At 43.6% G+C, this 23,978-nt stretch overlaps 1 protein-coding gene across 5 annotated transcripts in view; it reads right to left on the reverse strand.

The window, feature by feature from the left end:
* ZC3HC1 (zinc finger C3HC-type containing 1) overlaps positions 1–23,978 on the reverse strand; it is a 51,135-nt gene that overhangs the window by 15,759 nt on the left and 11,398 nt on the right. For 2 of the 5 annotated variants that reach the window (XR_014246714.1, XR_014246715.1), the window contains exons 6-10: positions 22,942–23,099; positions 21,935–22,178; positions 21,107–21,349; positions 20,437–20,643; positions 17,993–18,196 (exon numbers count right to left, since the gene is read on the reverse strand). Coding sequence is in view for 2 of the 5 variants with exons in the window: in XM_082399216.1 (XP_082255342.1) it covers positions 18,128–18,196; positions 20,437–20,643; positions 21,107–21,349; positions 21,935–22,178; positions 22,942–23,099 (921 nt within the window). In the remaining 3 variants the exon portion in view is untranslated. Of the gene's footprint in view, positions 1–14,201; positions 14,775–17,739; positions 18,197–20,436; positions 20,644–21,106; positions 21,350–21,934; positions 22,179–22,941; positions 23,100–23,978 lie in introns of those variants that run through there. The other 3 variants (XR_014246716.1, XM_082399216.1, XM_082399217.1) reach the window with 3 other exon arrangements.

Raw genomic sequence — 23,978 nt, forward strand, 5'->3', positions numbered from 1 at the left:
TCATACTCTGCTAGAAAGACTTCATATGGACCAGCAGTAGCCCTGATCATATGCTGTATTACAACTAAAAAAACATTTTGTGTATACATAAAGCTTTGTTTTACAAGGAGTTTTCAAAAAGATCTTTTTGTTTAATTCCCTGTTGTAGAGTTGTAATGCAATCAGTACAAAGTAAAATACATATAGTAGAAAGAGGACAGGGCTCTGAGTTGGATAGACCCTGGTTGGAGTCTTTATGCCCTTAACTGACTCTGCAATTCTCACTTTTCTCATCTGTAAAAGGAAGGTGAGACTAATATATGCTTACCTAATTCTATGAAGTTCTTGTAGGGTCAGATGACATAATTGTATGGGTTAGGGTTTTGTGAATGGTAAAGTTCATTGCAAGGTTAGTTACCCTTATTTTAATTAAAACAAACAAACAAGCAAAAACCCAAGCACTTGCACATCAGTTCTCTCATTTACCTGTGCCATTTTGAAACTATTAAATGAGATGGTGAGGAGCTATAGAAGTGCATGTTGTGTCAAATTTTTCCTAATGTTATCAAAGTCAGGCTGCATACTTGGTGGTGCACATGGTTCCCCTCTTCATTTCTCAGCCTAAACATAGCCCTGAATTTCCCCTTTCCAGCCCTTGGGTAATTTCCCCTCCCACTTCTTAGACCAGTCTGACTTCTTCTCATCAGGAGGAGGGCAAATCACGTCTTCCAGACCCCTTTCAAAGTAGCTTCTTCGAGGGACCAGAATGGGACCCCTCAACCCCACACCAGGGTTGCAATACAAAGTTCTGCCTTCAAACACCTACACCAACTATAAACGTTCATTTATGCAAAAAATCCTTCCTGAGCGCTTTCTCTGTGCCAATCACTGGGAATATAGCACTGGGGAAGATCCACGTGGCAGAGGGCAGATGAAGCAGCTGAGAATTTCTGTGAGATCAGCGTGATCTTATGCATGGTTTCACATCTTTCAACACTCAATGCGTGCCTCGTCTTGTTTGTTCCTCCTACCATTATGTAATGTTGTGCCCTGCTGAAACTCAGTCCTGAGATTTTCAGAGCCCAGGGGAACAATCCGAACCAATTTCTCATTGGAAAGCTGTTCTTGTATACGTTGAGGGCATCCAGTTTTTTGTTTCAGGAAAAAGCACTAAAATCAATCTTGTAGATACAGAAACATAAAGAACAGCTTCTTCTGAAATGGAGCTCTTTGTGTGTCCTGGCTCTAAGAAGCGACAACAGCCTTGGGGTGCCAAAGGAAGAGGGCAGAGGGAGGAGCTCGGTGGAGAGAAGGAGGGTGGACCAGGTAGGTGTCCCCTCCCCATCAGACCCTTGGTCTCGGATTAGGCCCTCATGGTCGAGGGGTAAGAGCCAGAAGCTAACCAAACCGACAACAAAGGGCTTTGAGGCTGGACCGTGCACTGCAGCTTTGGGGTGCACTGACAACGCTGGCGCTGAATTGGGGAGGGGGTTATCGTCCCCACAAAGACAGGGAACTCAACTTCTTGGGGTGCCCGAAGCATGGCAGCTTCGGCTCCCTCAAGTGGCTTAGGGGTCTGTGAGGTTGGCCAGTGGGAGCCGAAGCCAGAGACAAAGATCTTGACGGAAGATGCCCCGTGACAGACTGGCTTGTGGACACGTGTGAAGCACCCCTTCGGGACTCCCCAAAAGATCTGAGGATCCTGGGTGGCACTAATTTCCAGCTTGGGCAGTCGAGGGGGCAAAAATCAGAATTTTCTCAAAGGCTTGTCTTACTTGCCTAGGATGGGCCCCAAACCCAGGCTTTGTGAGCTGTTCCGCAGAGCTGGTGTCAGTTCTGGCATTCAGGGCAGTCTGTTGGCCTCTGCTGCTTGCTTCTGGCTCAGCAGGCAGCAACTCTGAGGCCCGCACGGCCTGGGAGCCCAAATATCTTGTTCCTCAGTTGGCAGGCTGGGCACTGACTGCAGGCCTGCAGGCATCCCAGAAGGTGCAGGGAAAGAGTGTCCTCTGCCCAGGTCACCACCTCTTTCGCTTCTTTCTTTCAACCCATAGCCCCAGGGCTGCTCGGTCTCGTTTCTCAGGGCTTTCTCCCTGGTCCTTGACTTTCCACCCCCATCTCTCACTTCTGCTCTTTTCCTGTTCTTGACACAGCTGTTCCCCAGCTGCTGTCCCCTGTCCCCTCCCATGGTAGCACTTCCCATGCCCAAATTAAGTCCTTATTTTTTATCTTCATTTTTTAAACAAAATTGCAACTAGTAGATATAAAAATTCTGGAGATCTAATGCACAGTGTAATGATTATAGTCAACAATACTGTATTATATACTTCAAAATTGCTGAGAGACTAGATCTTAATTATTCTCACCACAAAAAAAAAAAGCCAAGAAATGATAATTAGATAATTACGTGAAGTGATCGAGGTGTTAGCAAACTCAAAGGTGGTAATTGTATTGCAATATATAAATGTATCAAATCAACACATTCTACTGCTTAAACTTACACAATGTTATGTCAATTATATATCAATTTTAAAAGTACATTGGTTTTGATAAAGTTGATAATTATCGACTAAGATTTGGTAGAAATATAGTATGAAGAAAAGAAAAAATATACAGATCAAATTTTTCTGAGGATTAAGACATATTTCATAATTCTCTAATTCTTTAATTCTTAAGAATTCATGGGGCTTCCTTGGTGGCTCAGTGGTTAAGAATCCACCTGCCAATGCAGGGGACACGGGTTCGAGCCCTGGTCCAGGAAGATCCCACATGCTGCGGAGCAACTAAGCCCGTGCGCCACAACTACTGTGCCACGACTACTGAAGCCCGCACTCATAGAGCCCGTGCTCCACAACAAGGGAAGCCACCACAGTGAGAAGCCCGCGCACCACAACGAAGAGTAGCCCCCGCTCGTCGCAACTAGGGAAAGCCCGTGCACAGCAACAAAGACCCAACGCAGCCAAAAATAAATAAATAAAATAAACAAATTTATTTTAAAAAATTCATAATTCTTTAGAAGAGTCAATATAGATTAAAATTTTGTACATATCAGAGAGAAGAAATAGAAAAGTTATTTAATGAGATATCAGAGGAACTCAAGGATCTATGTGGAGGAGATAGTTTTGAACAACAAAATAACAATATTTGAACCTGAGTTGGACAAGAGAAGTGGGTTTCAGTGTAGGATACAAGTCTCAATTTGAAAAAGAAATGGAATGTGCACACACACTGCAGACGCACCCACACATAGAATGGGGAGAGGAGGAGTTTAAAGTGTATTCTACACAGCCCTTAGCATTTCAAATGTTTAATTACAGTTTTAATTTGTATATAGTTTTAATTATCTAAAAAGCTATAATAAAAACAATATTACAAAAAATTTAAAATATCAAAAGACATGTCAAGGTATGTTCCCCAATTTAAATCTGCTGGAGAAAATTGCTGCAGTACTATGTGCTACTGATTTAATTTTTTGGGGAGGACACCTTGTAATAAAATCTCTCTGCATACCTTCATTAAATTGAAGTGTATTCTGAGATTGCAAGTTGAATTGTTAATAAAAAAAATAAAACAGCTATCATTTGAAGCTAAAAAAGAAAAAAAGAAAAAGAAGTGGAGGTTGGTGTTGGTTTGGTATTTATCTATCTATATGTATACATATATATTTATTTATGGGAAAGGGTACAATGACCTGATGCATCTGGGGTCCCATATATAGCTATAGCGACACTTCTTTTAACATGCACAAACATGTATGAACTTTTCTCAAGATTCAGGAAATATAACAGGATAACCACAACAGCACAAAGAGTATTAAATAAATTTGAGTCAATTGACAATGTTACCCATCCCCCAAAGACATGGGACTATGAAAGAAATGGTAAGAATGTCATATCATGGCTAGAAAATTCCTTTGTGTACATTACTCTGAGCCAGATGTATTACCTTTCCCAAGGTCCTGAGGCCAAAGTCTCTGGGAACAATTTTTATTTTTAGTTGTTGACTCAATTTTGTTTCCTTTGGACATAAACTGTTATTGGCTCCAACTCTAATTTTGAGTAGACAACTCCAGACCCAGTTTCTTAAATCATAGATGTCCTGTTTGGCATCTGATCTTTAAAAAGCTCGTGAGTGAGCCATGAGTTCAGTGCTTGTTCTATGGTGATATATGTAGAATAAGAGACTCAGCTGCTTTTTTTTAAAAAAGAAAATTCTATTTGAAATAAAAAACAAAACAGAAACAGTTCACCTGTTTCTCCCATCCCCCAAGCCCCACCTCTGGCAACCACCAATCTGTTCTCTATGTCTATGAACTTCGTTTTTTAAATTTTATTTATTTATTTATTTATATTCCACATATAAGAGTGATAATATGGTATTTGTCTTTCACTGTCTGACTTATTTCACTTAGCATAAGGCCCTCAAGATCCATCCATGTTGTCACAAATGACAAGATTTCATTATTTTTAATGGCTGAATAAGATTCTATTTTATATATATCCATTCATCCATCTATGGACACAGGTTGTTTCCATATCTTGACTATTGTAAATAATGCTGCAATGAACATGGGGGTGCATATACCTTTTCAAATTAGTGTTTGTTTTCTTTGGATAAATACCCAGAAGTGGAATTTCTGGATAATATAGTAGTCCTATTTTTTATTTTTTGAGGAAACTCCGTACTAATTTCCATATTTTCCATAGTGGCTGCACCAATTTACATTCTCACCAACAGTGCACAAGGGTTCCCTTTTCTCCACATCCTTGCCATCACTTGCTATTTCTTGTCTTTTTGATGATGGCCATTCTGACAGGTGTGAGGTGATACCTCACTGTGGTTTTGGTTTGCATTTCCCTGATGATTAATGATGTTGAGCATCTTTTCATGTACGTGTTGGCCATCTGTATGTCTTCTTTGGAAAAATGTCTATTCAGATCTACTGGCTATTTTTTAATTGGATTATTTGGTTTTTTGCTATTGAGTTGTATAGGTTCTTTATATGTTTTAAATATTAATCCCTTATCAGATATATGATTTGCAAATATTCTCTCCCATTCAGTAGGTTGCCTTGGATGAATCTTGACTAAGTTGATGGTATTCAAGCTTGAGTTCTATCCTTGAGCTCCTTAGATGTCCTGTTTGAACTCACATAGATGATCCCACTGCATTCCAAGACTTCGCATATCCCTTTACCTTCAGGAAGTTGGCCTCTCTCTCTCATACCTTTGTTCTAATTGAAGGATTCACTTACACCCTTAACCTTTAAGGTTTTCATCCCAGAGAAGTTGACAAGGGAGGTGTAGTGTTTTAAAAGATGTCCTCAAACTGTGTGACATTTCTCTCTTTGAAAGGGGGGGGGGGGGATCCTTGTCTTTGGATTTGAGTTGACCTTCATGACTTGCTTGTAGCCAATACAATACAGAGGAAGTGATTCTGTGTAATTTCTGAGGCTGGTTCGGAAAAGACCATGCAGCTTCCACTTGGTGTTCATGGCAAGCTTGCTCTGGGGAAGGCCACAATATTCTTTATAAGGCTGTCGAAAAGGTCAGGGCTGGGAGTCACCCTAGGCTGGGAGGTTAACCAGAAAGCCAGTTATTAGGAGACTGAGGTCCTGTTCTAGCCCGCCAGGTCAGAACTAGGTCTTCCCCCTCCCTCCTGCCTCTCCCTTCCCTCAGGGGACAGTCTGTCAGCCTCACTTCCTGCCAAACTAGAAAGCTGAGGGGCAATGGGTAGCAATGGAAATGCTGAGGCTTTAAGTGCTCATGGATTGCACAGCACAGGGTGCCACCACCAATCCTCCAGTTTCTTGGGGAGAAGGAGCCCAGCAATAGCCACAGCTGTGGGGAGCGAGCCTGACGCAATCCCCATCTCAGGTCCCCCAGGGCCCAGGGAAGCTGACCTCTTGACCAGTGCTTTGTTTTATGGGGTTTTTAGCTCTCCTTCCTGGAGGAGAGCCACATACCTAGGCCCATGGGATTACAGCCTTCACGCATTATTTCCTGTGACTCCTGTCCCATCCATAGGTGTCTTCGCTAGGCCTTTTCAAGTTTCCCTTCACCAGCTGTACCACAGATGGTCCCCACCATGGAGATCACCTCAGGGCTGTAAACTTCTTCCTCCTGGTCCCACAGAAGGGGCCCACACCTTTTCTCCTCTGTCATGTCCTTCTTGTCTCCCTCACCCTTTGAGTCAGAGAGAGAACAGGGGACTTTCATTCTCATTTATTATACCTTTTGAAAAAGTATTATCTACTTCTATTGTAATTAAATTTGTGTGTGTGTGTGTGTGAAATATAGCTCCTATTTTCTTCCTCATTTTACTTTGCAAAAACCCCAGATTGAGCTAGTGGGAGGTGACTCAGATCACTGCGGATCTGTGGGGTTGGCCTGGGGAGTGCTGGGGCTTGGCAAGAGTGCCTGCCTGCCCCGCTCCCCCCACCAGGGCCAGTGGAACACAGAAGTGGCTCAGTGGTGTAAAGGGTGGCATGCAGGGAGGAGGAAGCTGCCGCCCCATCCGTTTTCTACTTTTTGGTTTCATCTCTGATCCCTGGAAGTGATTTTCCGAAGGCTCTGAGGCCTCAGGTCTGGTTCTGCTCATCCCAGGAAGGGTCCTGGGGCCTTTGGCCTGTTGTCAAGGACCCTCTAGGCTCTTCACTCAGTTTGGAGCTATGTCTCTGAGGCCAAACTGCCTTGACTTGCTTTCTGAAGGGAGAACAAGCAGAAAGTGCTGGCACTCGCCAGTGCAGGAGGCAGAAGGTGTCCCAGCCTCCCGGCAGCCTGCTGGTCCAGCTCCAGGCCCAGGTGGCTACAGGCTACAGGATGGATGACTCAGGTAAGCTGCGCTGGACCAACAAGCCAGTATTCTTACCCCAGCACGGTGATGACTGTAATTAGCTCTCCTGTCGTCATTGCACCACCACTTTCTGAGGGTGGGCTTGCCAGGCCCGGAGCCAGGACCCGAGGAGACTGGCAGGAATGTGGTTTTCTTGGTCTGTGTCTTCTTGCCCAAGATGCTTCCTGATGCTTCTTGAGCTGGGCTTGGAGCTGAGTCACCAGCATCTGCATTGTCTGATGATGTCACTGAGGCTGCTGGGCTAAGAGCCCTACTCAGAGCAAGGACCGTGTGGTGCAGAGGCTCCGGTATGTCTCGTCCTCTTGACCCCAACACCTGTTGTTTCAGTGCTCTCTTCCCTCAGGAGACCCAAGAGACCAGGCGAACTGGAGAAACCTGGCCAGAGAGAGCATTGAGCTGAAGCCAATAGGGTGGCTGCGTGGCCAGGTGTGCAGCTAAGGATTGTCATGCCTGCCTTATCGAAATAATATTTTTAAAAAAAGCTAGTATTTACTGAGCACTTACTACATGCCAGACACTATTCTAAGCACTTCACATATCTCACTTAATTCTCAAATGTCCCTATGACATAGCAACTGGCATTATTACCTTTTTACAGATGAGGAAACCGAAGCACGGAGTCACTGGCACAGAAGCACACAGGTAACCTGGGGGATCCAGGATTTGAACCCAGGCTACTGGATCTGGAGCCAGTGCTCTTACACCCCATGTTACTGCCTCTTCTGCTGACAGTGGGGCTGTAGTGCAAAAGGACTGAGCATGGATCCTCAGGATTCCAGGCCTGGTGCAGCCACAACACCCAGTGTGCGACCTTGGCCCTCACTCCCCAGCTCTGGCCTTCAAATTCCCCACTGTAGAAGCAGCAGGTGAGGCCAAGTAGTCTTTGCAACTCCTTGTTGTTTTACATAACACTGTAGAGTTGTATGGCTCTACCCCACATGGAACTAGCTCGAAGAAAATGTCCCTCTCTCCTCCTCCTCCTTTGTACCGCCCTCCGGGAAGTATTTGCTTCTGATTTTCAAGGGCAGCTTCATGGGCGTTTGATCAGGGCCTGGTGCCACTAATGGAGCAAAGCTGCTTCCCCACTCCACACCTCAGTTTCCCCACTCAATTCAGTGGAGACAATGACCTCGTTGTGCTCAGTGCTACAGTGAGTCAGGGTTAATTAGCATGAGTCACAGCCTTTGGAATCCTCACAAGGAAAGGGTCATCTCCTGAGTTCAGCTGCTCTGTGGCCTTGGTGACACACCACTCTGGCCCGTGCTTCGAAGAACATGTCCTCAAAGCTTCATTAGTGGCTTGCCTAACTTTGTGGGTTGGCCCTGGGGTGACCCAGCCCCGAGTCCCAGTGCTGAGATGGGGCACAAAGATGCCACCTCAGAAGGGCTGCCTCATGTGTGCCAGTGTGCCCTGCCAATGGCTTATCTTGCCCTGGGTTTCCTCTTGCAGCTGAATTCCCATTCAATCAGCTTCTTGTCCTTGCTACTTGTTCCCCTAATCCTGGACACAGGGTCCTAACCCTGACCTTGGAACTTTTTTCCTTCTGTGGCTCCATTTTCTCCCTTTATCTCTGTCCCTACCCATCTCAGTGCTTTCAGTCTGTCTCTCTCACTCCACACTGTATAAGCCTACGGTAGAAATAAGGCAGCTTCAGCCTTCAAGGAAGTTTGGTTAGGAGAAGACCTGTAACAAAATAAGGACAAAGTAGGAATGATGCTAAAAATGAGAATAAGCCATTTGAAAAAGTAAGTGCTGTACTGTCCCCCACTGTTGATCTGCTAGTGATTAGCAACAAAGTGTGGAGGCCATGGGTCCTGTCTCTGCAATGTCACTCAGTAGGGAAGTCAGGTGTGGAGCATGGCAGCCACCTAGTGGCTCTGGTAGGTACTGCTGCATTACTGCTCAGCATACCTGATCTTGACTCTGTGTAGCTACTTACTCTGTGTGACTTACTCTTCCTGATGTGGCATGATAATTAGGGAGGGGAGATGGCTCCTAGTCACTTAGTATCTGATAAGTTGCCTTTCGCTTGACATCTCATTTCTTTGGATCTACAGAAGAAAGCTCTCACATCTGGTTTCACATCCATTTTCTTCCCATATTAGAGAAAGAGCAACTTCAAGCTCATGGAAAACCAAGGCCATGGCACAGCTGGAGAGCCTCAGAGCAAAGACATACCCAAACATGTCAACAGAAGGAAAAGGGATGATGAACAATGCTGCCCACACCTAGACTGGGAGGATGAAGGGGACAGAGTTCAAGTTGTGATCCTGCTCTGTACATATAAAAGGTTGGTGGCAGTAGAAGTGGCCATTTCTTTTTAATGTGGTTAAAAAAACACATAACAAAATTTACCATCTGAACCATTTTTGAGAGTAAGTAGTGTTAACTACATGCATATTGTTGTGCACAGATCTTTAGAACTTTTTCTTCTTGCAAAACTAAAACTCTAAACCCAATGGACAACTCTCCGTTTCCCCCTCCCTCCCAGCACCTGGTAACCACATTCCACTTTGTGTTTCTAGGAGTCCGACTCCTTTAGATACCTCTTTTAGATGTAAGTGGAACCTTGCAGTATTCGTCTTTTCTCGACTGGCTTATTTCACTTAGGAGAATGTCCTCAAGGCTCATCCATGCTGTAGCGTATGACAGGATTTCCTTCTTTTAAATTTTTATTCATGCTGAATGTTCCATTATATATTTTCCACATTTTCTTTCTTTTTTTTTATATAAATTTATTTATTTATTTTTGGCTGCATTGGGTCTTTGTTGCTGCACGCGGGCTTTCTCTAGTTGTGGCGAGCAGGGGCTGCTCTTCATCGTGGTACTTGGACTTCTCATTGTGGTGGCTTCTCTTGTTGCAGAGCATGGGCTCTAGGTACGTGGGCTTCAGTAGTTGTGGCACGCGGGCTCAGTAGTTGTGGCTCGCGAGCTCTAGAGCACAGGCTCAGTAGTTGTGGCGCATGGGCTTAGTTGCTCCGCGGCATGTGGGATCTTCCCGGACCAGGGCTCGAACCTGTATCCCCTGCATTGGCAGGCGGATTCTTATCCACTGTGCCACCAGGGAAGCCCCACATTTTCTTTATCGATTCATCCTCCATGGACACTTAGGCTGCCACCTCTTTGCTACAGTGAATAATGCTGCATTGAACATGGGTGTGCACCCATTTCTTTTTTAACAGCTATGAAGATACTCAGCTCAGAAAGGATTAACTAGATTCTGCACTCGAGTGAAGGTGGATTGAAGGTGAATAGAGGAAGGGAGGAAAGGAGGGCATGTCTCCTATATTACTACAGTAAGTCCCCTACATACAAACCTTCAAGCTGCAAACTTTCAAAGATGCGAATGTACACTCGCATGTCCAAGCACATAAGTTAGTTCACGTGTCTGGCGTACATTGTCACATGCGTGCATCCTCTACAAGTGGTTGTGCTTTTGTGTACTTTATTGTACAGTACTGTATAGAGTACAGTAGTACTCTTCTTTATTTCAAGCCCAGGATGTCCAGAAGCAAGTGTAAAAGCAGCAGTGATGTAGCTGGTACTGCTAAGGAGCGCCAAGCAATAACGATGGAAACATAAGTGAAAATAATTGAGAGAGTGGATCGAAGCAAAAAAAATGGAATTGGAGGCCCAGAGAAGACAAAGAGAGACAAGAGGAAGAAGAAGTAACTGAAGAACCAAAGAGATTCATGATGCAGGAAATGGCAAGAAGATTTTCTTTATTTGAGGAGGCACTGTTAGTTTTTGAGGCACAGGACCAGAACGTAGAATGGAACATGAAGGTTGCAGCAGCCGTTCAGAATGTAATACAGTGCTACCGTGTCATCTATGGTGAGAAAAAAAGACCTACTACCCAGATATCATTGGATTGTTTTTTTTGAGAGGGTAGATAGAATTGAATCTAGCAAGGAACCAGAACCTGTGCCATCAATGTCAGGCATGATTGAAATTGCAGCTTGCCCTCCGTCTCCTATTGCTGACGGTCCTTCAGCTCTACCATCTCCCCGCTCCTCTCCCTCCTCCAGTCAGTAACTCGTCTTGCTGTTCACTCGATGCCAGTCCCTGTATGCCAGCTGTTGTACTGTACTACTGTACTTTTCAAGGTACTGTATTGTAAGATTAAAAATGTTTTATTTTTTGTGTTTGTTTTTTATGTATTATTTGTGTGAAAAGTATTATAAACCAATGACAGTACAGTACTATATAGCCAATTGTGTTAGTTGGGTACCTAGGCTAACTTTGTTGGACGTACGAACAAATTGGACTTACGAACACGCTCTCAGAACTGAACTCGTTCGTATGTAGGGGACTTACTCTATATGATATAGAACAGGTAGCTTTCCTGCCCAGTCTATAAACTGTGTAAAATGATATTTAGTATGAGCTAGTAAATTACCAAGAATGGTTTTTTTTTTACTTGTTTGCATAAAAACATTTACCAAAACTAGGCAATATATTTTGCAGCTTTCAAGCTAAATTCAAGCTATTAATTACTTCTATTGTTTCTCACCTACCCTATATCAAATGCATACAAAAAGTACAGGAGAAACAATAAAATATAAAAAATTTTAGATATGAATTAAGGAGGGAACAAAAAATTTACCAGAAATCTTTGCTAGGCCACAGACTACTGGTTATCGAATTATAAAGATTAAGGAAACAAAAAAATTTTCATTGCACAAACAGTATGTATGACCAAAAAATCCAAAGAAAATTATATAACCCCATTTTAATAATTTGGCTTTTCATTTTCTCAAGTTTTCTTCTAGTCATGGGTATATAAATCACAGTGGAGATATATGCTCTGGCATTGTTTTTCATGTGTATTGCAAACAACTTTCCACACCAACGGAATCATTACAATTACCATTTTAATAGTTTAAATTATATTCCACCAATTTAAACTCTATGTAGTTAATCACCCTCCAACTGTTAGATGTTTAGGTTATTGTCAACTTCTTATTATAAGTAACCATGTATCGAACATCTTTCATGTATGTAACTTTCTTTTTTTTTTTTGGCTGTGTTGGGTCTTCGTTGCTGCACGCAGGCTTTCTCTAGTTATGGCGAGTGGGGGCTACACTTCATTGCAGTGCACAGGCTTCTCATTGTGGTGGCTTCTCTTGTTGCGGAGCACGGGCTCTAGGCGCGCAGGCTTCAGCAGTTGCAGCACGTGGGCTCAGTAGTTGTGGCGCATGGGCTTAGCTGCTCTGCAGCATGTGGGATCTTCCCAGACCAGGGATCGAACCTGTGTCCCCTGCATTGGCAGGCGGATTCTTAAACACTGTGCCACCAGGGAAGTCCAACTTTCCCTCTTTTGAACTAGGTTCCTGGTTAGGAGACAGACAGTACATTGTTGGGAACAGAGGCTAAGCAGGCTAAGCACTAAGCAGTGTTTAATATGTACTTGGAGTGACAGCTCTTTGTCGTAGTAGTAAAATCAATTTTCAGAGGTTCTCCTGTTCTAGACTGTTCCTCTCTCCTCTCTCAGGTCTAAGACGCAGACTCCACCTGCAGTATTTGCCTATCACTTCAAAACGGCTCAAAATCCATCCTGCCACCCAAGATTTCTTTCTCCTCCTTTGGTTTTGTTAGGCTGGACAAGACCAGCTAGGAAATGGATGGGGAGGCTAAAAATGATTTTGCCTCTGTGACCTTGGCTTCCTCATGAGAACAGTGAGGGACCTGGAGGTAAACTTAGAATTCCTTCCAGGTCTAACATTTTATGTCCTTACTTCAACCCTTTTGAGGGCTTTTATTGACCTACCTGGGAAATAGTCCTTTTTTTTTCCATATCTCATCCTAGGATATTGCTAGGTAGCTGACAGACATAAGGACAAAAAGCTGAAAAGTATATTAAGGTGGTCTGAATCTTTGGATAATCTTCCGATACATGACCAATCTCCATGGCCTACCAGCCCTCCCCAGAGGCCCTCATACAAGTTCCCCTTTCCCTCTCTTCCTAACTGGCTTCAGCAACACGACAGTCGAGTCAACCAGAGAGGCTCTGTGGAGAGAAAAACAGTAACCACCACCAACACTTCAGCCACGAAGCAATGAGAGAAAAGAGAGCGTGGGATAAAGATAGACTGATGGTCTCTAATTAAAGGGCTCGGGTGATGCATTCGCTTCCAAGGGCATGGGTCACCCGACCCAGATAACAGCTATATAAAGCCAAAGAAAACCCAGAATAGGAATAAAACTAAAAATAGCAAGGAAAACTGAGGAGGAAGAAGTGTTTGTACTTTTGCTCTTGGTCAAGCTGTACATGCAGCTGTTTCTGTTCCAAAGATGGAAAAGGGTGCAAGGGATTTAAAAGCTGGCTCTGAAGCAGCCACAGCTGGTCTAGGAGTTTGATGAGTAAATGAGGAAAGCCCCCAAAGAGAATGTTCCCCCTGGTAAGTCTATTCAAGTTGGCTAAAATCTAAAAAGAGCCAGGTGAGAAACTCATTCTGGATACTGGTGTCCCATGAATGGTTGTAAGATATTCCTTTCCGCTGTGAGAGGCAGATCTCAACTTTATGTTCAGGAAAGGAAAATCGTAGACTCACTGTGCTGAAAGGTATTCCAAACTGTATTATAATGGAAGGAACAGAAGGCTGGGGAACATGGGTTTAAGTGTGGCTCTGCCACATTCTAGCTGTATGACAGAGCTTGTTATTAAATGTCTTTGAGCTCCAGTCTTAACCTCTGAGAAAACATAGTCTACTTGGATGGGAAATGCAACTTCTGTGAAAACAAAACATAGAATCCTAGAGGTCTCAGTGAAGAAAAATAATACATGGAGAATCTGAAGGTTGGCAGGGCTGGCCAAACTAGGCAGTCTGAATAGCCTTGAACAGCTGGGGGTCTTCAAGGCACCACCTGCCTTAATCCCCGGGACCAAGACTGCAAAAGAAGGTTCTGACCTGGGAGGTAGAAAGGAAGGTATTGGAAATTCTATTTACCAGCGAGAGGGCCAGCAGGAGACAGTTAACACAGAGATTACACAGTATCCCCATAAGCTACCTGGTCTGGCTAGGTACAAGTGGGAGAATTCCTTATAATGATGATTTATAATGCTATCTTTAACATAGTAAAGTAGCAAAATTAAAAGTTTAGGCAATTTCCTTCTTTAAAAGAGTCTGCCAAAAGAAAAAAATTATTTTTCAAATAAAGAATCAAATCAGGAAAAGTGGGTTACCAGAAAGGTCAAACCAAACACTTCTAGAGGAACAACCCACAAGAAGAATGAATAAGAGCCTGGGGTTGAAGTGATGTCCTAGTGTGTGGAAGAGAACAAACACTTTGGGAAATGACGCTCATGAGCTCAGTCCCATCTGTATTAGTGAGGATTCTCCAGAGAAATAGAACCAGTAGGATACATATAGATATAAAGAAAGGTTTATTATGTGAATTGGCTCAAGTGATTACAGAGGCTGAGAAGTCCCATTATCCACCATATGCAAGCTTGGAGGCCCAGGAAACCAATGGTTCAGTCCCAGTCCAACTCCAAAGGCCCAAAAACCAGTAGCTCCGATGTCCCAGGGCAGGAGAAGATGGAGGTCCCAGCTCAAGAAGAGAGCAAATTTGCCCTTCCTCAGCCTTTTTGTTCTATTCAGGCTCTCAGTGGATTGGATGATGCCCACTTGCATTGTTGAGGGTGATCTTTTTTTTTTTTTTTTTGGTCTGCATTGGGTCTTCGTTGCTGCACACGGGCTTTCTCTAGTTGCAGCGAGCGGGGGCTGCTCTTCATTGCGGTGCGAGGGCTCCTCATTTTGGTGGCTTCTCTCCTTGCGGAGCACAGGCTCTAGGCACGGAGGCTTCAGTAGTTGTGGCACATGGGTTCAGTAGTTGTGGCTCGCGGGCTCTAGAGTGCAGGCTCAGTAGTTTTGGCACATGTGCTTAGTTGCTCCACAGCATGTGGGATCTTCCTGGACCAGGGCTCGAACCCACGTCTCCTGCATTGACAGGCGGATTCTTAACCACTGTGCCACCAGGGAAGTCCAAGGGTGATCTTCTTTACTAAGTTTACCAACTCAAATGCTAATCTCTTCTGGAAACACGCTCACAGACATATCCAGAAATAACGTTTTACCAGCTATCCGGGCATATTTAACCCAGTTAAACTGACACATAAAATTAATCATCACCCCATCTGAGACCACCCATTACTATTTGAAAGTATACTCAGTCCGTCCTCGTAGTATATTCACCATAAACTTGACAGGTAGTGTGGAGCCCTCAGGTACACTGTTAAACAGGCTGGCATTAAGATCCTTGTGAGATCATGAGGTTGACAGCATCACTCTATGTGGCTTTAGATTCTATAGGTTCTGAGCATTTGAAACAATGATCCTTGACTTTAATGCAATGAACCCTCCTCTCCTGACCTCTAAAACACCATTTCTAGACAGATACTTTTACATAACTGAACTCAAAATGGTAAAAATAAAACTACTATCTTCCCTCCCCACCTGAGTTCTCTATCTTGATTGGGCAGGCCACAAACCTCAAGGCCATCCATGACTCCTCCCTTCTTCCTCACGCCCAAACTGACGTTGAAGTCACCACTGACATTTCTATCAAGGCATCCATTTTCCCTGCCATCACACCTCACTCAGACTCCTCTGTCTCCCCTACTGTGCGTTATATAGACACCAGGATTATCTTCCTGAGCCCGAACGTCATTTCCCTGCTCAAAAATTCTTCAACGGCTTCCCTTTTCCCACAGATTCAAGACCAAAGTCCTCAGACTCCAAAGTGGCCCAACTTGTATTCTTTTATCCTTTCTCTTCTACTCAATGGAAAGCTCTAGCCACAGCAGAATACCCGCTCTTTCAAGAACATATGAAATTCTGCTCATTTGCTCAATGTTCCTTCAGCCTCAAATATCCTTCTTGTATTTAGAGTCTACCATGTGCAGGGCAGTTTTAAGTGTTGAGATGATGAACAAGACAGACAAGGTCCCTGTTCTCATGGAGCATACATCTCCAGCTCATCTCCAAGGCCCAGGCCAAATCCACACCTTCCCCCCAGTTCTCTACAATTCCATATATTCAAAAGATGAGAATTCTTTTATACTCCTGGAGTATTTAGCACTGTTTGTCTTGTGTAACATTTATGTACAAACGTATCTTCCAGGCTGGACTATAAACATTTTTTTTTAAAACTTATTTTTGGCTGTGTTGGGTCTTCGTTGCTGCGTGTGGGCTTTCTCTAGTTGCGGCGAGCGGGGGCTACTCTTTGTTGCGGTGCACGGACTTCTCATTGCGGAGCACGGCCTCTAGGCTTCACTAGCTGTGGAATGTGGGCTTACTTGCTCTGTGGCATGTGGGATCTTCCTGGACCAGGGGTCGAACCCGTGTCCCCTGCATTGGCAGGTGGATTCTTAACCGCTGCACCACCAGGGAAGTCCCTGGACTATAAACTTCTTGAGGGTGGAAACCAGGTGGTCACTCACCTTTGCATTATATAAGGGCTTGGACAGTGCCACACACATGGAAGAAACTTAATGTTTCTTGAGTCACATCAAGTCTATCCCAATCTGCTTCCATTTATGATTGAAAAAACACAAAACCAAAAAAAGTGTGGAACTTTGCCTATTTTAAAGAAAAGTAAAAACATTTTTTGGAGGGAGGTCAAAATCAAAAATTGTAATGGAAAGACAAAAAAAAACAAACCCCCACATTATTATAAACTGAAACTTAGGCTTGTAGTCCATTTGAATACCTTGTGTTAATGATTCTACACTACTCCTTAAGAAATCGTGATCTAGAGGCTATGAGCTTCTAGTGAGCAGACTTCTACATAGCCACTTGTCAGCAAATGGCTTCCCACCCTGGGCCAGAAGTCTCATTCCAGAAGCTCTCATTAGAGAGCTGCCCACTAATCAGCCTCTAAGGGGACCATGGAGACTGGAGAATGAACAGTCAAGCCTTTCATTAGTGCCAAAGGCAAAAGAGCACCCCTAGAAAAATAACTTGGAAGCAGCCTCTAACAGGCTTATCCATGGATGGAGGCTTGATTTGGGAAAGATATCAACACTATTTACCCTTTTAAAAAGTCAGGATTGAAAAATGACAAATTTTAAATCTGACATATATGAGAAAAAGGGACTGTCCTTTAGACTAAAGAGATTTATGCAACCCATGATCTTGAATTGGATCCTGGTTTGGACAAATCAAATGTAAAGGACATTTTTGGAACAATTGGGAATTTTGTATATGGACTGGGTATTAGATGATATTAAGGGATTATTAATTTTTGTTGGCTGTAGTACATAGAAAAAATGTTCTGTTTTTTAGAGATATAACCTGAAGTTTAGCATGGGTGGAATATTATATTATATATGTTCTTTAAAATACTTCAGTATAAAAGAAGTGAGTTATAAAACCAACCAACCACAGTCACTAAAAGAAAGTATGACATTCTGGAGAATAGCTAGTTTCCTTCATGGTCACTTTCTCAGTGGGTAGTCTATTTAGTTGGGGCAGGTCAGGGTCAGCTTCTCCACCATGGACACCAATGCTCTTCACCAGCAGTGAAAGAGCCTTGGGGAGCCCCACTCAGGGGAGCCTTGCATTAGAAGGCGCATGGAGAGGGGTCTCTTCTGAAGAGCCTTCCTCCCTTTGTTATAGTCTCTTATTCTGTTATTATCAAAGTGAAGAGAGAAAATTATCAGCTTACCATTCACTATAACACATCAGGAGATCTCCTGGTGATATAATGAACAATGTCTTGTCTCTGGTTTAGGAATACTTCTTTGACTAGAATCACAAATAAATTCTAGGCTTTGCAGCCAATCTGAAAACTGAAATTTTGCCTTTGTTTACTGCTCCACTGTAGTTTTCTCAGTCTCAACTTCCTTTATGTCAGCCCATTAGACAAGGAGGAAAACAGTTCTCCAGCTGTAAGAATCTTAACAAATATTTTATTAACACATACTGACGTATTCCTGGGATATGAATCCTCAAAACACTGTCCCCACTAAAGACACTAAAAATGCTCAAGTCCTGGGTCCTCCGTTGAGTTTCGTAAGGAGCCCTGGGTCCTCCGTTGAGCTTTGGAACCACGCACCCCTTTAACAGAGCCAGGGTCGCCCTACCTCTCCCAGCCCACATCCCTGTGTTGCAAACAGGTTTTCCCCTCAGTCAGATGCAGATGATGACATGCATACCTTTGCAAGGGGAGGGGCTCCTTATGATTAAACCAGAACGGAGAAAAACTTAGCATCAGCTGCTCAAAAGGGAATTCAGGCTTCATTTTTCAAAGCCACTCATTCCACTTCTCTGCAGGAAGGGCTGGAATATCTTCAGGATGAGCATAAAGATTCCCACTGCCGGAATATTCGGAATACCTTCCTTGATTTCTCAGAGAGACTCTATAAATAGAAAAGCTCATTATTAGAGATTAAATTCTTTTATAGAGACAAAGGATGGGTAGTAGCTTTAAGGCGTGGTCTGTAAATTTCTCCCACAATGATCTATGTATGTCTTGCAGTGAGTAAAACCAGTTAATCTTATATTGTGCTACATATAATATACACCTAAAGCCAGACTAAAAATCAAGAAGCTTGAGTCTACTGTTAGATTACTGCTAACATACTCGGAGCCTCTAAAATACGGCTTACGTCCTCCTCCAAGCATCCGTATGTGTCCTAATCTTTGAATGTGAGGATGACACTTGTGACCCAGCATCAGTGCAGCACACATTTTGCACTGATTTCGCATCTGTGATGCTGAACTGGCCCTATTCATCATCTCTTGTGAACAAGGATTCATATTTACAAGATGCCTAGCTGGTGCTAACAGTATAATCTCAGGCCAAGGAATGAAACAAAGTTAAATGACCCTTAAGAGTTTAAACTATGACCTTGGCCTTCTCAGATTCATGATTTAGCCAGCAGAGCTAATAATAGGAAGAATCTCACTGCCACTTGATCATGCCTGTGAAGTGACCTGAGATTCTGAGAAATGGTGTTACAGGGAGACAGAACAGTTCACTAAAAGATAAAAGTTCTCAGTGAAGCAGAACACTTGGTTCTCTCTGCCTTTGAGAGTCATAGTGAAAAGCACAGGGTCTCAGTGAGAGCACAAACATATCTAGCAAGATAATCCATAAAGTTCACTCCAATTTCTGACAGAAGATGACATTTTCACTGTTTTCTTATACTCTTTGCGGCTGAATGTCTCAATAAAATAAAGTTCCAGGGGGGAAAAGTTTGAACTCTTACTTGTGACTGAGGGCAATTTAGTTAATACAGTGACACAACTGAAAGAGATTTAAGTTGAAAAATAGTATAAATTTTTTTCTAACTTCAAGATCCTTTACTGCAGAGCCTCTAAGTTTTGTACTTCCCAGTCACAGCAGCTGTGGGGAATCTTAAAAGACAAGTTGCTAAAACGGACCTTCAAAGGTCCCGCATGCCACGCAGTACGGCCCCCCCCATAATTAATTAAATTAAATTAAATTAATTAATTAATTTATTTTTGGCTGCAATGGGTCTTCGTTGCTGCATGTGGGCTTTCTCTAGTTGTGGCGAGCGGGGGCTACTCTTCGTTGCGGTGTGCGGGCTTCTCATTGCAGTGGCTTCTCTTGTTGCAGCGCACAGGCTCTAGGCATGCGGGCTTCAGTAGTTGTGGCTTGCAGGCTCTAGAGTGCAGGCTCAGTAGTTGTGGCGCACGGCCTTAGTTGCTCCGCGGCATGTGGGATCTTCCCAGACCAGGGCTCGAACCCGTGTTCCCTGCATTGGCAGGCGGATTCTTAACCACTGCGCCACCAGGGAAGCCCCTGAATGCACATTCTTCGGCTTCTAGCATCACTATAGCTCCCTCCAGTGGAATTCTGTGACCCTACAAAACCATGAATCTGGGAATGCTTCTGATAAACATCTGCTGGCAAGTATTATTTTACTTTGTCCTTGGAGGGAACAGAGGTCAGAAATTATTATATTTACACTAAGCAGGTTACATGGCAAATTTGGGAATGAGCCAGTAAAGGAAAGAGAATGCAGTTTTTGCGATTTCTTGATGCCCACCCTCCTCTCACTTCCGCCCTTTTCACAGAGCAAACATTTGAGTTGTTTTCTCAGCTGTCATGACAGGCTTGCATTTACCCACAAGGGTCACCAGCAGCAGTCATTACTGTGATGGCAGCTGAGGGTCAGTGCACAAGGCTGGGGCTGCGGAACACAGCAAAGTCACGTGCCCACCATGAGGAATGAAATCGAGGTCATGGTGGCAGAGCACAATGCTCCGTCCTGACAGCTAAGTTAACGGCCAGGCTCCAAGTGCAAGTGACGGTGACTCAGATGGAAAAAGCAGCTGCTCTGCAACACTGGCAGCAGTCTGTTATCTCTTTCTGTTTCTGTATTCCTTTTCTACTTCGAGTCATTTGAGTGGGGAAGACAAAGAATTTATCAGAATTTGGTGGAATGCCATATGCTAAACTGCAGAAAGAATGAACCAGTCCCATGCCTGTTCTCTAGGATGAACCCAGACTGAGTCTACCTTGACTTATGAAAGCTGTGGGCAGGCAGGGTGCTAATTATAGGAGCAGCCTCTTCTCCTCATCCCATAAACAGGAAGTGCTGCACATGATCGGGGCAGTGGCTTATCTCACCATGGAGTCGGCTTCAGCTGGCTGGTTAGACTCTTTGTGGGCCAAGAGGATGTTCAGCACTGCCTTCCAGCCTGGCTCTGCCGGGGTGCTGGCATCTACCTCAGTTCCACCATTCTCCCTGGTTTCTTTCCCAAATGTGATATTCACCCAAGGACACCAGTCTCGATGCTGAGAAGTGGGATCAAAGAAGCTTCGGGAAGATGTGTCCTGAGAGAGGAAGAAGAGGAATCCGTGTTAATGAAGGGCAGATACTATGTAAGTTCAGGGAGGCATTGCTATAAATTGTCAAATCCAGAATCTCACAATGCCCACATTTCTAGTTTTATGTTCTCCTTTAAACTTCGCCTATGTATTTCCCTCTCACTTTTAAAATTCTTTTACTCCCTTCGTGTTAAACCATCCCTTATCAGGTCTATCCTCTTTTCTCACTACTGTCCCTTGGGCAAGACAAATTTATTACATTGCCAGAAGACGTCCCAAAGAAACAAATGGCAAAACCCTTAAATTTTTTTTCCCTCTGGTCACCCAACTGTCCCACCTTTAAACTTATTCTCATGGCCTCCTTGTAGCCACAGGACCAGGCTCAGCTCATGCCTGCTTCTCTGTGCTGCATGGTGAGGGCTTGGGCGCTGCTGTGCTCAGGGGCCTCCACACACGCAGGTGGACTCACCGAGCTGCTGGAAGAGCAGAGGCGAGCCCGTTTGGCTCTCCGAAGAGGACTAGATGGCACTTCCAGGCCAGTGGTGTCTCCTGTTCCCATGCTTCGGGTCACTGGGCGGGTTCTGGTGGTGGGGCTAGCGGCCTCTGGCTCAGGACGGTCGACAGGACTGGAAGAGTCCCAGCTTCGAGTTCTAGAGACAATGGGACCTGGGCTCCTTTCAGCCTGAAGGAAAGGGGAGATGATGGAAGTACCCTAATGACATTAATGACTACAGTCAGGAGAAATATTTCTAGAAGCATGTGAAAGCTAATATTTTTAAAACTATAAGAATTTAGTTTCTGAACTGTCTGCATAACTAAACTCTTCAAAGAATATTAGATTTCTATACAAAATAATGAATTTAGCATCTCCATTGCAACTGGTGATAAAACCACTCTGTAATATTCTGATCAATGCGGTTATAAGTGAAGCTTAACCTAAGTTAATTATATAACCTAAGTTAATTTCCAACTTTTCTGCCAACAACACTTTTGGTAAGAATGCTGTTTTTAAAAAGTCCACCCTGGGACTTCCCTGGTGGTCCAGTGGTTAAGACTCCATGCTCCCAATGCAGGGGGCCCAGGTTCGATCCCTGGTCAGGGAACTAGATCCCACATGCTGCAACCAAGAGCCCACATGCCGCAACTAAAAGATCCCACACACCTCAACGAAGATCCCGTGCGCTGCAACTAAGACCTGGCACAGCCAAATAAATAAATAAATATTTTTTAAAAAACAGAATAAAATTTGAAAAAATAAATAAAAAGTCCACCCCAAACAAGCCAACTAAGTCTATACCTGCTCTGAGCCTGGGGAAAACGAGGCATCCTGGCTCCGAGTCATCATCCTCCGAGGAGACTCAGGCACCAGAGAGAAGCGCTCTGGCCGGCACTCAGAGCCTGGGATGGGGGAGCTGGTCAGACCAAAGGAGGCATCCAGGTCGGTCATGGATGACTCGATCTGCTGGAAGCCCCAGAGCCCCACCTTCCTCATACACTGTGAACATGTTATCAGGGAGAGCTGCATGGGTTCCAACGAAGAACTAGGTAGGAATAGAAAAAAAAGTGCGTTTTCTCAGAGGATAACATTTTCAAGGGACTATGCATAATGATCTGTGAGTATGCTTCATCTCATCAAACAAATCTCTGCAACAGGCCAGTGGGCTGGGAACCACCTCCTCTCAGGGCCCTGTCCTCCGATGCTAGGACCCAGCTTCGTCATCTCTCATGTATTTCCTACAGAAAGATCTAGGGGTCTTAGCATGCTCTCTATGGCAAGCCTATTTTAAAGGTAAGTTTTATAAATTTCTCATGTCCCTTTTAAAGTTTGTCCGTGTAAATGAAAAGTATTGCTTAATCTACCAAAGAAAGCATATTTAAAGTAAATCAAAATTGGTCTGACAGTCTTCTGTCTCAGAGGGAGTCTGTGCTGAACTGAGCAGCTGGAATGCAGACACCAACTTGGGGCCTAGAGGGTTCCAGCTGGTGCTTCCTTCCGTAGTTTTTATCAATTAAACTGATTTTTCCTTTCTAAAACTAGAAAGGAGCTTCACTATTTATAGGAACACGAATTCCCAGCTGGGAAGTGATAGTAAAAGAAACAAAGTTCAGGCGTGTTCAAGAATTCCTGAGTTCTAATTCTGGTTTTGTTACTAATTCTTCCTATCCCTCCTCCACCCCCTTAGTTTTTCTTTGTCACTGTTTTTCTCACAGGAAACACCATGTGATCTCCAAATGCTAGGAGTAACTGCTGTGTATGGGTATATAATGTCGTCACAGTTTACGTCCCCAGGCAAATTCACTAACCTACACGCCCAGCCACACAGGGAGAGAATACAGGAAGTGACGTGGATTTGGATGATGTCTGAACCTAGTTTGGTTGCAGTTTTTCTCTCATCAGTTCGGTGATCAAGTTCATCTTCAAGCAGGTTCAGGAGAAGACTGATCTTGTCTTCTGTCAAGCACTACAAAGGAACCAAGAGAAAAGACTTAAAGTTTCAACCACCATGAAAAGTCATAGATAATGATGTACCTAGGTGGTACAAGGCAAAAATCATGAAAAAAATGACAAACACGAAGACAATTCTCTTCACTGGAGAAGACTTACTATCCAGCACAGGCTCAGGTATCACACAGAAGCTTTCTGAACTGCCCTGGATCTGCTGATTGAGAAAGGGGCAGTGTTCCTGGAACTACCACATCTTTTCTTAGTACTAACTTGTTTTCAAATTACCAATTGCATATTTTCCCTGAAACCTGTAAATTTCAAACCCAAATAATCACAACAGACTACTACTAATTTCTTGGCCTGGCAATGAATTTACTTTTGACACCACAAAAGAGCTTGCCACAGTCTTTACTTTTGTTCTAAGAATAAGAAAGCACTATGACAGGGTGAAAAAACTTTCATTGGCTAGAGACAGGAGGATATTTATAACAGGCATCAGAGGCTAACAGTTTGGTGCTAAAATCCATAATAGCTTCTCAACTTGAAGCAAAATCATAGCTTCTATTTCCTACAGTAAAGTTTGTCTTGACAGAATACCCACAGGATGATGAAATGGGACAGTAAATATTCAGTTTCAAAGTGCAGATAGGACAGAGCATTTCAAAATTTCTATTTACAAGGGAAAAGGGAGTTTATAACTTCTCCAGCACTTTCTTTGGGAAAATGGTATGCGATTAACCATATGAAGCCACATTTCAGTATCTTCTGTTAAATAGTTTAAGTAACAAATTGAGATAAAATTGAATTTACGCCACTTAAAGAATCATATCTAAAAGTTTAAATGGAACTCACTTATTTAAACCCTCAAGTCCTCTTTACGGTAGAGATTGAAAAA

The sequence above is a fragment of the Balaenoptera borealis genome (assembly GCF_965194805.1).
Source record: "Balaenoptera borealis genome assembly, chromosome: 7".
Classification (NCBI taxonomy): Eukaryota; Metazoa; Chordata; class Mammalia; order Artiodactyla; family Balaenopteridae; genus Balaenoptera; species Balaenoptera borealis.